This window comes from Thermobia domestica, chromosome 4, assembly GCF_964235325.1.
Source record: "Thermobia domestica chromosome 4, izTheDome1.hap1.1, whole genome shotgun sequence".
NCBI classification, from domain to species: domain Eukaryota; kingdom Metazoa; phylum Arthropoda; class Insecta; order Zygentoma; family Lepismatidae; genus Thermobia; species Thermobia domestica.
The window spans coordinates 319,578,332-319,593,965 of record NC_137457.1 but is presented as its reverse complement, the minus strand read 5'-3'; the positions used below and the strand labels follow the sequence as shown (position 1 = coordinate 319,593,965).

Below are 15,634 nucleotides of genomic sequence, written 5' to 3'. Positions count from 1 at the left end.
AGATAAATTAGGTTAAAAACCAAACACGTGGTTGTACTAAAATTTGGCAATTTTGTACCCCTAAAAGGGAACGAGGTGGACCACCCAAATTTATAGTGATCCATATTAGCGTCCTATACTATAATACCAAATGTTTAAATTGGGCAATTTCTAAAAATGAAGGGGTGGGCCAAGGTACCCCTCCCAAATTTTTAAAGGGGTGCATTAATATACCCATGTCTTATGAAAGGTAATGGACCCCTGTATACGCCCATATAACCATATAGGGTAATAACACCTCATCAAAGGGATAACTTAGGTCGAAACAAAACACGTGGTATAACGTATTGCTTAAGTTTATATTTTGGCAATTTTGTACCCCTAAAAGGGAACGAGGTGGACCACCCAAATTTATAGTGATCCATATTAGCGTCCTATACTATAATGCCAAATGTTTAAATTGGGCAATTTCCAAAACTTAAGGGGTGGGCCAAGGTACCCCTCCCAAAATTTTCAAGGGGTGCATTAATATACCCATATGTTATGAAAGCTAATGGACCCCTGTATACGCCCATATAACCATATAGGGTAATAACACTTCATCAAAGGGGATAAATTAGGTCAAAAACCCCCGAAATTTGAATTTTTTGGCAATTTTTTTACACATGAAAGGGAACGACATAGACCCCCAATACTGATAGAGGTACATACTATGGTCCTAGGCTACCACACCCAATTTTTAGATTTGGCAATTTCCAAAATTTAAGGGGTGGGCCAAGGTACCCCTCACAAATTTTTCAAGGGGTGCATTAATATACCTATGTCTTATGAAAGGGAATGGACCCCTGTATACGCCCTTATAACTATATAAGGTAATAGGACCTCATCCAAGGAGATAAATTAAGCCGAAAACCAAACACGTGGTATAACGTATTGCTTACGTTTATATTTTTGGCAATTTTGTACCCCTAAAAGGGGACGAGGTGGACCACCCAAATTTATCATGATACATATTAGGGTCCTGTACTATAATACCCAATGTTTAAATTGGGCAATTTCCAAAATTTAAGGGGTGGGCCAAGGTACTCCTCCCAAATTTTTCAAGGGGTGCATTAATATACCCATGTCTTATGAAAGGTAATGGACCCCTGTATACGCCCATATAGCCATATAGGGTAAAAACACCTCATCCAAGGAGATAAATTAGGTCAAAAACCTCCGAAAATTCAATTTTTGGCAATTTTTTACCCATGAAAGGGAACGACATAGACACCCAATACTGATAGAGGTACATACTATGGTCCTAGGCTACCACACCCAATTTTTAGATTTGGCAATTTCCAAAATTTAAGGGGGGTGGTCCTATGTACCCCTGCCAAAATTTAGGGGGTGGGCCAAAGTACCCCTGCCAAAATTTAGAGGGGGTGGTCCTAGGTACCCCTAGGTCATTGACCCCGGGCCAAGGTCATTGACCTTTGACCTATGACGTCACAAAGGTCGGGGTCAAAGTCCAAAGTTAGGCCAAGTCATGCGATTACTACTCACTTTGACTGGACCTCCCGAACGATGTTAATCATTTATTGATGCACAGCCATGTTTAAACTCATTTACCCAATTGTAAACAGTTGCGAACACGAAAACAGATGTGTCATGAATTTCATCCAACTCAGTTTTGATCTCTTTCGGTGTTAAATCTTTTTAAATAGAAATGTTTAATAACCGCACGGAACTAATTTCTTTCCAATTTTTTCTAAATAAACACAAGTTTGTTTCTTCAATCAGCTATGACAATGAAACCACGTGACGGGTATAACTGAAACTAACAAAAGTCTAATGAGGAATGACGCTGCATTTTCGATTCTACAACTGTCATCTTTCTGATTTTCTAACGACTTATGGAATGACCCTCATAATTTATGTGAAATTGTAAATTACATGAGACTAATAAATTCTAAATTGCATGAGACTAATAAATTCTAAATTGCATGAGACTAATAAATTCTAAATTACATGAGACTAATAAATTCTAAATTGCATGAGACTAATAAATTCTAAATTACATGAGACTAATAAATTCTAAATTACATGAGACTAATAAATTCTAAATTACATGAGACTAATAAATTCTAAATTACATGAGACTAATAAATTCTAAATTACATGAGACTAATAAATTCTAAATTACATGAGACTAATAAATTCTAAATTACATGAGACTAATAAATTCTAAATTACATGAGACTAATAAATTCTAAATTACATGAGACTAATAAATTTATAGTCACTTGGGGCAATACGTACACATAGTAAGGAATTAATTATCATAACTTTAAGACGAGAAGAGTAATCTACATGAAAATTGTTCATATTATACTTTGGTTTTTCTTTTACCATAATTTGTGCATAATTTCAAAGTACCTGTAATGTAGGGTTGATAATATTGATTTTAAGTGAAGTACTCAAAGCGTGCATTTTACCTTAAAATTGGGGCAATATTGCACACAACGGGAAGAAACAGATATGTAAGAATATTAATAAATCAATTGATATATGTACAATTACAATAATCAATTGTAATTATAAACAACTACATAGTAATGTAAAATACAAACCAAATGTGTATGCGAAATAAGTCAAATGCATGGAATAAAAAAATCTCACCTGTGCATACTAGTATTGATAATAATAAAAAGTAATGATAATGTGAGTAAATACAGGCGTTGTTGAAGCATAGTACTAAGTTATGGTTACGATAGAAGTTGACACATTATTCTTACTTAGTTTGAACGTCTATGGCATCTTTAGTATCTGCCACAAACAAAGAATTTCTTGTTTTTCGCAGATCTTGTTACACATTCTTCCTGGCACCAACGGACACATTTTACACATTTAAGTCACTCACCTAAATGAGCAATATCTGGGTCTAACTTGTAGGCATGGTAAAAACTACAATAGTTGTTTGGATCGGTCAAGCATGGCCGCGCCATCTGAACGTTCCTGTCACAACCTTGAGTTTGACAACACTGATGCAATGTTCTCACCAGCTTCATGTGAACTCCAGCACACACACACACCTACCTTCGGGCTTAATACTACATGTACATGCCTCTCGATATGCTTAATTACTTTTGATTTATTCTAGTAATCATTTGTACAATATCTTGAGATCAGATTAAATCCTATTGAAGAGCAAAAAGAAGTTTTTTTTTTTTTTTTTTTTTTTGTTATAATCAAAATTTCATTTTCTCTTTGCAACAGCTCTAGCACTTCACATACCACACTCACCACAGTGTTAAAAATACTTTCTTAAATTTGAGGAACCATTTCTTATCTGTGCACCGAGAATATCTTTTCTTTGAAACAAGAGTTTAAATCTCTCATTAATGAAAAATGAAGAAAAGTAAATGACGTAGTATAAAGCGGAATGAGAAAATATCTTGTTACCTTCCCTATGAATGAGAATTGTCAAATCTCATTTCTAAGAAAATATTGTCTCGGTGCACAGATAAGAAATGTTTTTTTTTTTTTTCAATTATTTTTAACAGTGCATATCGACGAATGTTGCTAATTACAGATTAAACGTAGTAATCGGCATTTCCCCTATAAATACTCTATATTTTATTTTATAAGTTTCTCTATGATGGAAGGTTCCTGGTAGGAGTTCATGCGATTCGGATCTCACGTTAAACTACAGGCTACGTCTCATATAGCCTCGCTGCTGAAAGGAACGCTAAATTATAATCACCACTGTCTGTTGCTGAAGATTTTAAGCAACACTAACTGTGATTTTTAGGGATGCGCACGAGACGAGTCGAGACATTATTTTCCTGACAAAATTCGAGTCGAGACACGGCTCTTTCAATAGAGAAATATACATTTTTCGAGTCGAGACATCACTTTTACAGCACATTTTCGAAACGAGACAGCCACAAATCTTGTCTCGTGCGCATCCCTAGTGATTTTCATGTGCTTACTATTTAATCAATATAATCTTTCTTTACTTAATCACATAATTAGACGATAAAATAGTGTTTAACGTGGTTATTTTGGATACTTGGTTATTACAAGTGAAGAATATCGATCATTTCCAACATCCACTACCCTGGCATAAGAAATAGACACCTGAAAAATGATCTTGTGGTTAGTGCTACGTATCAGTGCATAGAAGAGATCATTCCACATGCTGAAGATAGTACTAGAGCTTTTCTATTTCAAGTGTTCCCTCGGAAAATATCTGAAACACTTCACCTCACCCCGCCGCTCTCTTCAGGAGGAAATCTTTCCCTTTGCTTTGGGGAAAGAAGTGAATGACCTCAGCTGTGTTACCAATTTGTCATTCAGTCGTTTGGTCTTGGCAAGTGAAGATCGTAGGCTACTTAGAATGGCTAACAAGATATATAACAGCGAAGCTCGTGAAATAAATTCAATGTAGTAACCCTGTCCACATACAACTATTGAAAGCTGTCGGCCACAGCTACATGCCCCTCTCGTTTCGAGGGATATACGGGAAAACACACATCGACAGCAACGTCAGGGACACACTTGAAATAGAAAAGTTCTGGGTGGAACCTTGTTTATACTGAGTGAAGCTTACACCCTATGTGACATGGTACCAATGACACCTTGCGACAGACTATCATTTGTCGCTGAGTGCTTGAAGTAACTCGTTTGTTTGATTATCTGTATGGCAGATTGTAGAATCTTAGTTGCACAAGAAGTCAAACATTTTCTATAGGATTCAAGTAGAAGCGTAGCCGGCCATGGGAGAATTTGAACCTATTTTGCTTTACCAATGCATAATGGCTTTGCCGTATGACATATGGCCAGTGATGAACTACATGACATCTCGCGACAGTTCGTCTATTTTAAGAAAGGGTATCAATTCATCGTGCAACACCTCCATTATACGTACCATAGCTTTGATAAGTATATAGCAAAATATAAGTTTGAGGCATGGTGCAGGGGCAAACCGTGTCTCTGAAAAATGGACCAAAATATGGAAATCAATGCTGAGTATTACCAGACTCATGTCCTCACTGAAATGCCAGCATTGAACAGAAAAGACACGAAGCAATTTGAACTGCACGAAGACAAGGCATTCAGCCACATGGCGAGAACATCACTGGAATTCTTTGGCCGTATTCAAGAGAAACTGGGATGTCAACAATTTTCTTGTCTTCGCCAGTTCAGATGCCATCCAAATGGACTATTGTGTTTTCCAATTCCTCAAGCATCGCCTGCCCTATCGTCGAGTCCGACACCGTCCCCGATCTGTGGAAAGCCTGTAAAGAGAAGTGGGATGTGATCAAGGATCTTATAAAATAGAGGATCTGCCCTTAGAACAAAATCTTGAAGCCATACGTCACAGTTTCGCCACCCCTACTCTGCCGAATAGGATCGCAATGTTTTGAGCCAACAATCTTGGCGGAAACGAAAGTAGCCAATTAGACGATGGCAGAAACGAGAGTATCCAATCAGACGTGCCGATGCTCGGTTTTTTTGGCTTCATCGATTTAATAGGATGAAGATACATATGGGCAGATCCTCTATTTATAACATCCTTGGATGCGATACTCATACTCCAGCTCCAACACAGTCTTCTATAATGGAAACTCGCCGGGCAATAGTCATTAAAGATGCCCTGGAGATCGGATACAACTGATGTAGAAACACGGCATTTGTTAGGTAAAAGACATATTCAAATTTGGCTCAATATAAGTGAATCAACTTTTGTATACGCCTTCCAATAAATCTTTGAAAATACACGGTATATATATATTGCGTATTTCTTACCACATCTTAGAAATATGGCGAAGATGACCAAAAGCTTCCACCAAGAATGCATTTATAGGCCCAGTAAACCTGTAAGAAAGGAAAGAAAAAACATTATTTGAAGTCTATGTTATATAATTCAAACAATAGTCATGTGTTTTGATAATTGGTGAGGTGGTGTAAGAATGATGGAAGATTAGGTTCAGATCGGCTGAATATAAGGGGATCAGATAGCATCAGGTTAAGGTCGACCAAAGTACCATCACGTTAACATAAGATTCAGAAAATTGAAAGTGAGTAATCTGAGTAATCAGTAGATAGGGTGACAATAAGGTCCATTAAGGCTGAAGTCTAGAGGTGCCATGACAATTGAGGGTTCATCTAGTTTTTAAAGTGGTAAGGATATTAGGGTATTGAGGAGCCCAATTTTGCTTGAACTATCAGTGCCGGAGCTATACACGGATCTGGGACCCAGGCTTCCCGACACTAAAATTTATTCCTTTCTCTGGCCTCTTTCTAGTAATGACCGTGTTGCTACGAGCTAAAATATTTAAAACCGTAGTACAGATCCATAAATGCTTTGTACTGTCAAACGTTCAAAGCTACTTTTTTTTATTGCAATAGCAAACGACGGATAATTTCTAAAGTACGAACCTTACGAACCTTTGAGTAGACAACTAGAAAGTTCCAAAGCTATATATAAGGAAACTCTAGGAATCTCTCAATCAAGAGTATGTCCCGGCCGACACTACCTGTGTATTCATAGTGTCTGATGAAGCCAGAGTGAATAGTTGGCGAAATTGTTAGACAATAATAATTTTTATATTAAAAGTATTGTTTTGCTCAGCGAATAATTTTAATCAAATATAGATATTACGAGTTTTGACTTTAAACAAAATATCTAAATTGGGTACCATATTGAGAAATCTGATATCTAGTTACTTTGTACAGAGGTTCTTTCTGATTTCAACCTGCACTTACTTTAAGAGAAACCATGTTTCCACCATCGAGAGTGCTCTATTTGGTGGTCCTACATCTGACCAATTGCTCGTAAGCGAAGTTTCCACTGTAGCAGACTGGCACTAATGTCAAGCCGCAACCACCTCTCCTGACAGCTTTCCATAGCCCTTCAACGGTGCGGGGTCTCCTGTGAAACAACGCTCGTTTCAAGAGGCCGAAGGCGCAAAAGTCCATCGATGACGCATCAAGAAACTATACTGGAATGTCTGTGAATGGAATGGCTGCTGTCATTCCAGTTTCTGCTGTCATTTGTTGGAGGAAGAGGCGGGTTGAGCGAGATGTGCGACTTGACGTATTGTCTTGATGCACCCACACACAATTCTTGTCTATCCCGTAGAGATAGAGAATGCCATGGCTATAAATCGGTTTCAGGACGTTAGCCTGATAATATTTCGAATTCACTTTCGTACTTTTGCCTATACGATGTATGGTCAACTTGCCCTAGTACAAGTATCCAGCAATGATAAGAAAACCTATACCAAAACTTTCCTTGCATTCAGTAAACCATCTTTGACAGTCCCTTGCACCTGTCGATCAGTAAAAATTGCACGTGGCTTGTGACAGTCATCCACAGATAAACATATGCCTCGTCCAGTGTTATAACAAACTTCTACTTTTCACCGGCCAGGTACTGCTCATACAGATTTCGACTGTTGGTGCCGCGTTCCTGGATGTACTTTGGCCCTTCCCTCGCTTTACCGACCTCATATCGCGGTGAACGATGGTGTGTACTGTCTTCAGTGATGTCTGTAGTCGATCCGCGATGCTCCTTTGTGTACGTGGATTCTCCCTGATAACAAGAGCACCGACTTCCCAGATACTAGCTCTTGTGTGGCTAGGCAGGCCGGGGATGGCCTGTTTCTGCCCTACAAGAATCATCTCACGTCTCGCCTTACCTGCCCCTTTCAACACCCGCAATATGCCATTTTTGGAAAAAGTGAATCCACGCTCTTTGCACAGTTTGATAATGACACTATAACTGTAGTTCACGTCGGAAAGGACAGTTATGTATCTCTTCCAATAAGCACTTATTTTCCGGGGCATTTGTCTCGATATACACTTACCACACCTGTCACGCACAGTCAATGGTCCAAGTTGCCCACACAACTGGCAACTTCCTTCTCTTCCCGCTTGGAGGTGCTGCACACGGTGTGTAATTTCGTCACCATTGATCGGAAACAACCTCTGTATTTATCAGACTTTGAGTCAAGGAACAATATTTTTTTTATTCATATTTTTTCAGGTTGCTGTTTGGGCTGAATCGGTAAGTTTCAAAGAGGTAAGAAATATCATCAAGAAATTTCGTATTCAAATAAATACTTTAATTAGTTTTTTTTTCTAAATTTTCCAATGCAGGATCTGTAAGTCAAGTGTTTTGGAGGCGTCATAGAATGGTGGGAAACGGCAGCTACTGTGAGGTTTGATCTTCTATGATGTCTGTGCAGGGTATTTAAGCTCTGATCGTGGTTCAAGATTACGTTAATAATTAGTTTTGTCATTCATAACCTAGATGTTGCATAAAGTTGTAAAATACAAAACGTTAAAATGCAACTCAAATGTACGTCTCCACTGTTCATATAAACTCTAAATATGGGAGAAGGGCAATGCCCCAGTGGAATCCTTTGTATCTTAGCCAGGGGTAAAAGTGGATCTGTAAAGGTATGGGGACGGTAGGTAGCGGTATGACGTCACGCCGTCTCTCTGCATATCTTTGCCCATTGTAATTTTTTGGGAACTGGGGGGACGCCGTACATATTTTTTGGAGGTGAGAGGACCGCGTCCCTCCTCACTTTTACTCCTGATCTTAACCTAACTTACATTTAAGGCACCTAGTATGAAAAGCCTCCAAATTCTTTTTTTTTTTTTTTTTAAATCGAAATTGAGTTACATATTGCTTGTTATATGTTTGATCTAAAGGAATTCCATGGAAACAGAATTTTGTTTAAAACAGGCACGTAGCCAAGGGGGGTCCGGACTCCCCTCCCCTTCGAGACCAGAAATGAAAAAATTAAGGAAGGATGAAACAAAATGAAATGAAAAAAAGAAAGATCAGCGTTAAAAATTAAAAAAATTAAAAAAAACTACAGGAAGCTTTTGGTTACTCTTTCTTATAAGGAGATTTGTATTACTTGCAATACATGGTGGCGAGGTGAGCGAGATATCCTGGAAGAGTCAGGGGAATTTGAAATTTCTAGAAAAAAAAAATGAAATGAAATTTTTGAGTTTTACGTCCCACGGTTATGCCGGTTAGGCTAAAGGAGACGGTGATGATGAGTGATGAATGAAATGGTGGAATGAAGAAAGTGGGAGGAAACAGGAGAACCCCGAGGAAACCCACGTACACGGTGTTTGTCCACCACAAAGGTCAGAAATTTCTAGAAAAGTTACAGAATTCTCAGAATTTCTGCTACTAGTCAGGGAGATTTCAAGCTTCCGAAAGCATACTACCATTGAGTAACAGCGTGGACATTTTTTATCATAATTTTTCGCCATCGTATCCTTGCAGAATCAAACATGTTATTTCAAAAACAATTTTCTACTGCTCCTTTAACCTGTCATTTGGAACCGACAGTAGTTTACGGAATAATAAAAACAAAAATTTATATGGAAAAGGAGTTCTATTAGCATTTGATTCAACAGAAAAAGGAACGCAGATATTGTAAAATATTTTACAAGACACTATTGAGTATGTACTTTTTATAATATGTTCTTTCCATAATAGTTGAGATAATAATGAAAGGAAAATTGTTATATTTGAATGAACAAAGAAAGGAACGTAAATATTGTAAAATCTTTTTCAATACTTCTTTTATTACTTGAGATTTCTTCATAGTTTATTAAAATACTTACCAACATATCCTCATTTTATTGTCCTAACAAACCAGTATATGTTGATAGTAAAGTAGTTTATATTGATCAAGCTCCTGAACCTTCAGAATTTCATATCACGCCCCCCCCCCCCCGTTACGAAATCCTGGCTAAACGAACCAATATATGTTCCAGTAAAATAGTTTAGAATGATCGAGCCCCTGGTGTGATGATCACAGTATTTCATGTCACGGACACCCCCTTCAAAAAAGTAGTTTAAATATGGGACTTTGTACGCGTGTATATGGAGCTTCACTGCACGTTTTGCGAGATTACTTCAAACTAAGTGAAATGAATATGGCGGATTTTTATACTAGGCGCCTTATCTATGAGTTACCGTACTTTCTGATGAAGAAAAAGGAAAGAAAATGGTTATGGAAACTCCGATACTTCCTTCGTAATCACAAGCAATGTTGACTATATTGTTATTACTTAAAAATCTGTACAAAGGGACACGATGCCTTAGTCTGGAACAAGAAACCTCTAGTTCGATCCCAGAGCATGTGTCCATGGGTTTTCTTGACGTCCTCCCGCTTTCTCCCACATTTTCACTTCACCAATTATTTCTTACTCAGTAACTTTTGTTAATCTACAGAAGAAACCATGCTACTTAAAAGATATAAAAGTCAGTGTTACGTCCAACGATCACTGGAGCAAATCCCGAGGCGGATGAGGGGGACATGTCCCCTCCAATCTTGGAAATTGGGGGGACTGTCCCCGCCAATAATCTGCTTTGAAATATGTTTTTTGGGGGGAGAAATGTGATGATTTGTATCCGACTGCCACAAAGGAAAGTTAGATGACATTGATTGCCCTTGCTGTACAATATACAACAGGTTCATTTCAGAAATCAGATTCTTCTATCGTAATATGAATCTCATCCCCCTCCCCAGAATAAGTCTCAAATCTGCTTCCTTCCAGTGTTGAAGACAACTCTGCTCCCCTGATCCTTCACAGCATTGTTTTTCAACTTCATGAATATTTTAAACATCGCTTAAAAAAAAAAAAAAAATATGGGAACGCTCTTACCCGTTCCCTCAATGATTTCCGCCGATGCGAACGGTTACACCGTGTAGGCTATAGAAGACGGTGATGATGAGAAATTAATGAAATGATTGAATCAAGAATGTGGTTGCAAACGGGAGAACCCCAAGAAAACCCACGCACACAGTGTTTGTCCACCACGAAGCTAATTTTTTATTTGTTTTGAAGATATTACAGAAAAACTCTAAAATTAGCGGTAGTTTAATTTGGCTGTAGTGAAAGCCCTTAAGTAAGAAGTTGTGAACTTCAATCCTAATAATAATAATAATAATAATAATAATAATAATAATAATAATAATAATAATAATAATAATAATAATAATAATAATAGTGATGTGAGAATCGGTATACAGCCAATAAATTTCACAATTAAAATCCGGTCATAGCCATTCTTGGGCTGCATCAAAGAAAAGCTTAATTTAATAAGTATTAAGATCATTCAGATAAAGTATACTTCTGTGATCTGACATTTTTAGAAGAGAAAAAGGAATGTACTGCTTACCTTTTGTGGACGTATAGTGTTCACACACTTAGTATTTCTAAGCAATCCTTGCATACAGGTAATAAAAGGGCAAGTGATCTCGAACGGAAACGTTATTAATTTCTGATATTTTTTTTTTTTTGTCTGCTTCGTTTGTGTTGTCATGAAGATAAAAATGCGTTATGTCAATACGATAGGAAGTGAACGCTGAGATAAGAAGTACCGCGTGCTGTACGTATAACGTAATGAGTCATCAGGGTTGCTAACTTTTATTAAGAAAAATCGGGGCGGGACAATCGCTGTCGGAGTCTCCCTTTTGTCCCCCAGCGATGACTACGCGTACCACGACTCTTTGAAAACAGTGTAAATAATCAGCTGAATGACACGAACCTGGATGAATGCAAACTATTTTTTTTCAACATGAGTCAAAACACTAATTTCTAAAATTGATTCTATACATAAAACTGTGCACGTAAAATAATACGTTATTCCTTAGTAAAAATGGCCCAGTAAAATGTTAATTAACTTTGCAAATCGATAAAGCGGGAGAATATGCGTCCCGATAAGTGTCCAGTCGGGTCGGGACGCGGGACAAATAAGTCAAAAATCGGTACAGTCCCGACACAATCGGGACGCTTGGCAACCCTGTGAGACATTGAGAAAGTAAGGTGTGTACGATTTTGAGGACATTTTGACATAAAACAATCTTCAGGGAAATTATATGTGTAATATTGAAAAGAAAAATAACATACAATTGCTTATTATGGACTTTGATACGCACAATAAAGATATCTATAGTATTAATACGTTTTATAAACTTATCAATTTTTCTTTCTTTCTTTTTCTTTGTCTTTTTTTTTTTTTTTTTTTTGCTAGTTCGAAACAACGTTTCTTCCAAGCAGGGCCGGCCCTAGGCAATTTGCCGTCCTCTAGAATGTCATCATTTCACATCCCTCCTTTCTCCAGAAAGATGAAATCTTAAAAGCCATGATTTTAAGTATGTTACCCCATCATGGACAACGTAAGTGCACTCGCACTCAGAAAGGCCTAAAAACTACAAATACAATCTTGTTTTCTCTGTTTCTTTTTCTTTAAGTAATAATCTTCTATGTTAGTGGAAGATGAAGCAAACACACCTGCTGAGAAAAGAAGGCAATCCTTTTTATAGAATTCAATATCGAGTTTCAATCACAATATATCAGTTTGCAATTTCCGCGTAACTAGCTCTTTTATCTTTATTTCTTCAATTTTCCTTCTACATTCGTTATTTTCTTTTTTAAAAAAGTACTTGTTTTCACCTCCAATAATAAGGAACTTGTTTGTGACAAAGAGAAGACTAGTTTTTCTATGAAAACTGTGATAACTAACTAAATGGAACAAGTGTTCGCTACTGTTCGAGAATTCAGTGATAACAATCAAGCAATTCATGATGGGATTTGTTTGACCATTTGCCTTAGCACTGTCCATGTGACCTTCAACTAATGCTACCGAAACATGATTTATGAACGTAGTATTCAAATAGAAGATTAGCTTAGTAAATTTAACTTCCATCATCATGAAGTCTGATTCCAACAAGAAATATTTATTTTAAATAATATAGTTATGATAGTTTTTGCGGCCCCTCAAAACTTGCTGCCCCGTGCAAATGCACGTATTGCACACATAGTAGAGCCGGCTCTGCTTCCAAGGGCTTTGTCATTCCAGAAGTGACCAATTACCTCCCGGTGCTAATATCAATTTAAAATGTGATTGCATATCATTCTTTTCCAGGTCATGACCTTTAGCCCACTTAACACATGAAAAGAAGATGGTGTATGTCATTCATTTGGCTATTATTATTAAAGTCGCGATCGTGAATATTTTCAGCACTGTTTTGTTTTTTATGTGCATGGGAAAATACTGTGGTTTAATGGCAGATTACCCTCTGATGCGATTGGTCCATGAATGCATTCCATATCAAGTGAATCTGTGTTGGACAACATAGTATCTATAATTTTCCTAGGAATAATTTCGTCTTTCCGGATAGTCATTCCACCAATTCGTTCATAAGCATTATGTTCATTAATCGTCTGTCTTCTACTAAAGGTCCTAAACGGCATTTTGGTTTTATATTCTCGAACAATCAATAATAATAATAATAATAATAATAATAATAATAATAATAATAATAATAATAATAATAATAATAAAACCTGGTTTGAAATCTAGAGCGTGTTACCTGCTTTTAATAAAAAGATGTTTTAGAAAGGTATAATGGTAAATATGTAGTAACAGATTGTTGATTTCTCCCAAATCCGTGTTGATAATATCCAATAATTTCATCTGTAAATGAAATGAAATGAAATCTGTAAGTTTTGCGTCCCACGTAAGCCGACTAAGTTAAAGGAGGAGGTGATGAGAAATAAATGTAAGAGTGGGATGAAAAAGTTAGAGGAAACGGGAGAACCCCAGAAAACCCATGCAGACAGTGTTTCTGCACGACAAAGCTCACTTGGAGCGAGCTGGGATCGAACCCAGGACCCTATACACTAGAGGTGAACGCTCTACCACTGGGCCACCGGGACCCCATAATTTTATCTGGGTATGCGATCAATCTTGCTAGGAGAATGTGTGAGTGTTTTTCTAAGATATTGACAAAAGAGAGATGGCTCAACAGTTATTACAATAAGTTTTTTCGCCATTGTTGTGAATTGGAACAGTGATTGATTCTTTCATTCTAGTAGTGGTTCCTCCTTGTTCTAGATAAGGAGAATGAGTTTGTGTATCTCGTCGTACAAGCCCCTTCTCAAGCTAAAATAATTTCAGCGGGAAATTTGTCTCCACTCGAACATTTGTGTTTCTTAATTCCTTTATAGAAATTTCTACTTTTCGTCGATTAGGCTCTGGAATATACGCAATATATTTTTTGGTTTTTCTCCATGTAGGCCTACATTATTTTTGGGATGAGTGTTTAGTAAATTTGTAAACTGTTGAGTGTTTAGTAATTCTAGTAATTTGTAGAGTGTTTAGTAAAACTCTTATCTACTCAGAACAATTCATGTTCGTGAGAACAGATCCATCCCCTTTGATAAATAATAGAGCGATATTGTTAGCATTTCTTAAACTTGCTGATTCCTCTATGCATATTCAGAGTATTTTTGATTTTTTCAGTGGTAGAGCGTTCACCTCTGGTGCTTGGGGTCCCGGGTTCGATTCCAGCCCCCGCCAAGTGAACTTTGTGGTGGACAAACACCGTGTGCGTGGGTTTTCTCGGGGTTCTCCCGTTTCCTCTCTCTTTCTTCATTTCACCCATTTCTCATAATCACCGTCTCCTTTAGCCTACCCGGCATAACCGTGGGGCGTAAATTTCATTTCATTTTATATTTTTGATTTTATTCTTAACTTTAAGTATATTATCTTAAGCTTTCAAGAAGTCTTTCTTTGTTCTAAAAGTTTTGGAAGTTTCCCGCATGATGTGAATAAAATGTTATACAGTTGTATTATTTGGATTTTCTAGCCAAAATAGTTTTACCTGTTTTCTCTTCTCTGCTACTTTAGTGTATTTCTGGTTGAAGAATGATTTGCCCCTATGATTTTCGCGCGACCAAATTTCTCTTTTGATGACAAATATCTCTATCTATATATATAAAAGAGAACGTACAAAATCCTTTGTCCGCTCATCACGCTAATACGGCTGAACCAATTTCTTTCATTTTTGGGGGGTTATTAGGATTTGGACCCTAGATGGTTTTTATCATATCACTTTAATTTTTAATTACCAGTGTCTTGAGATAATTGACCATTCAGGTGTCCACAAATCCTTTGTTAGTTCATCATAGGTAAAAATAAACGTATTTATATGCAACCCGCATGACCGTGTCACTCGGCGGGTTAACATAAATGACAGGCGATATACAGCGGAAAATAGCTTGAATCTTCTGTTTAAAATTTTTTAAAAGATTTGCTTATTTTTACAGACACTTTTACAATATGCCAGCACCGGGATGACCGCAGCGAAGCGGGGCGGGTTAACATAAATGACAGGCGATATAATGTTAAGATTTACTGCAATCTTCTATGGTTTTTATCATATCACTTGAAAGCGAAAAAGTAAAAATTATCTAAGTAACAAAGTTTATTGCGTTCCGGGGTGACCGCAGCGAAGCGGGGTGAACGCTGCTAGTCCCTAATAATTTTAACCCAAGTGTTTTCGACGCTTGTGCATTTCGAAAAGCGAAAATCTGTTTAACAGTTTAATGTGGTATTTCCTTCTTGCCTGACACCATTTAACTATTCTAATTAGACCTCTTTCTTACTGAATATTTTCTTTTTTTGAACGATAATCCCTCTCTTTTAATCCTGAATACAGGTTAGTAGCAATCACACAACTGTAACATTAAGAAAATGATGAAATTTACCTTTCAGGCTCCATTGTAATTTGTAATATAACACGATTGTATTTGTAAATCCAGAGTCAAAACAAGGAAGCAT

General features: G+C 37.1%; 1 protein-coding gene across 3 annotated transcripts in view; it reads right to left on the bottom strand.

Annotated features, from left to right (window-relative positions):
* LOC145684366 (uncharacterized) overlaps positions 1 to 15,634 on the bottom strand; it is an 81,626-nt gene extending 65,992 nt beyond the window's left edge. Inside the window, exons 1-2 of one of the 3 annotated variants that reach the window (XM_081756607.1) lie at positions 15,562 to 15,634; positions 5,773 to 5,841 (exon numbers count right to left, since the gene is read on the bottom strand). In XM_081756607.1, the coding sequence (XP_081612733.1) occupies positions 5,773 to 5,824 (52 nt within the window). In that variant the 5' untranslated portion in view covers positions 5,825 to 5,841; positions 15,562 to 15,634. Of the gene's footprint in view, positions 1 to 5,772; positions 5,842 to 11,185; positions 11,323 to 15,561 lie in introns of those variants that run through there. The other 2 variants (XM_081756609.1, XM_081756606.1) reach the window with 2 other exon arrangements.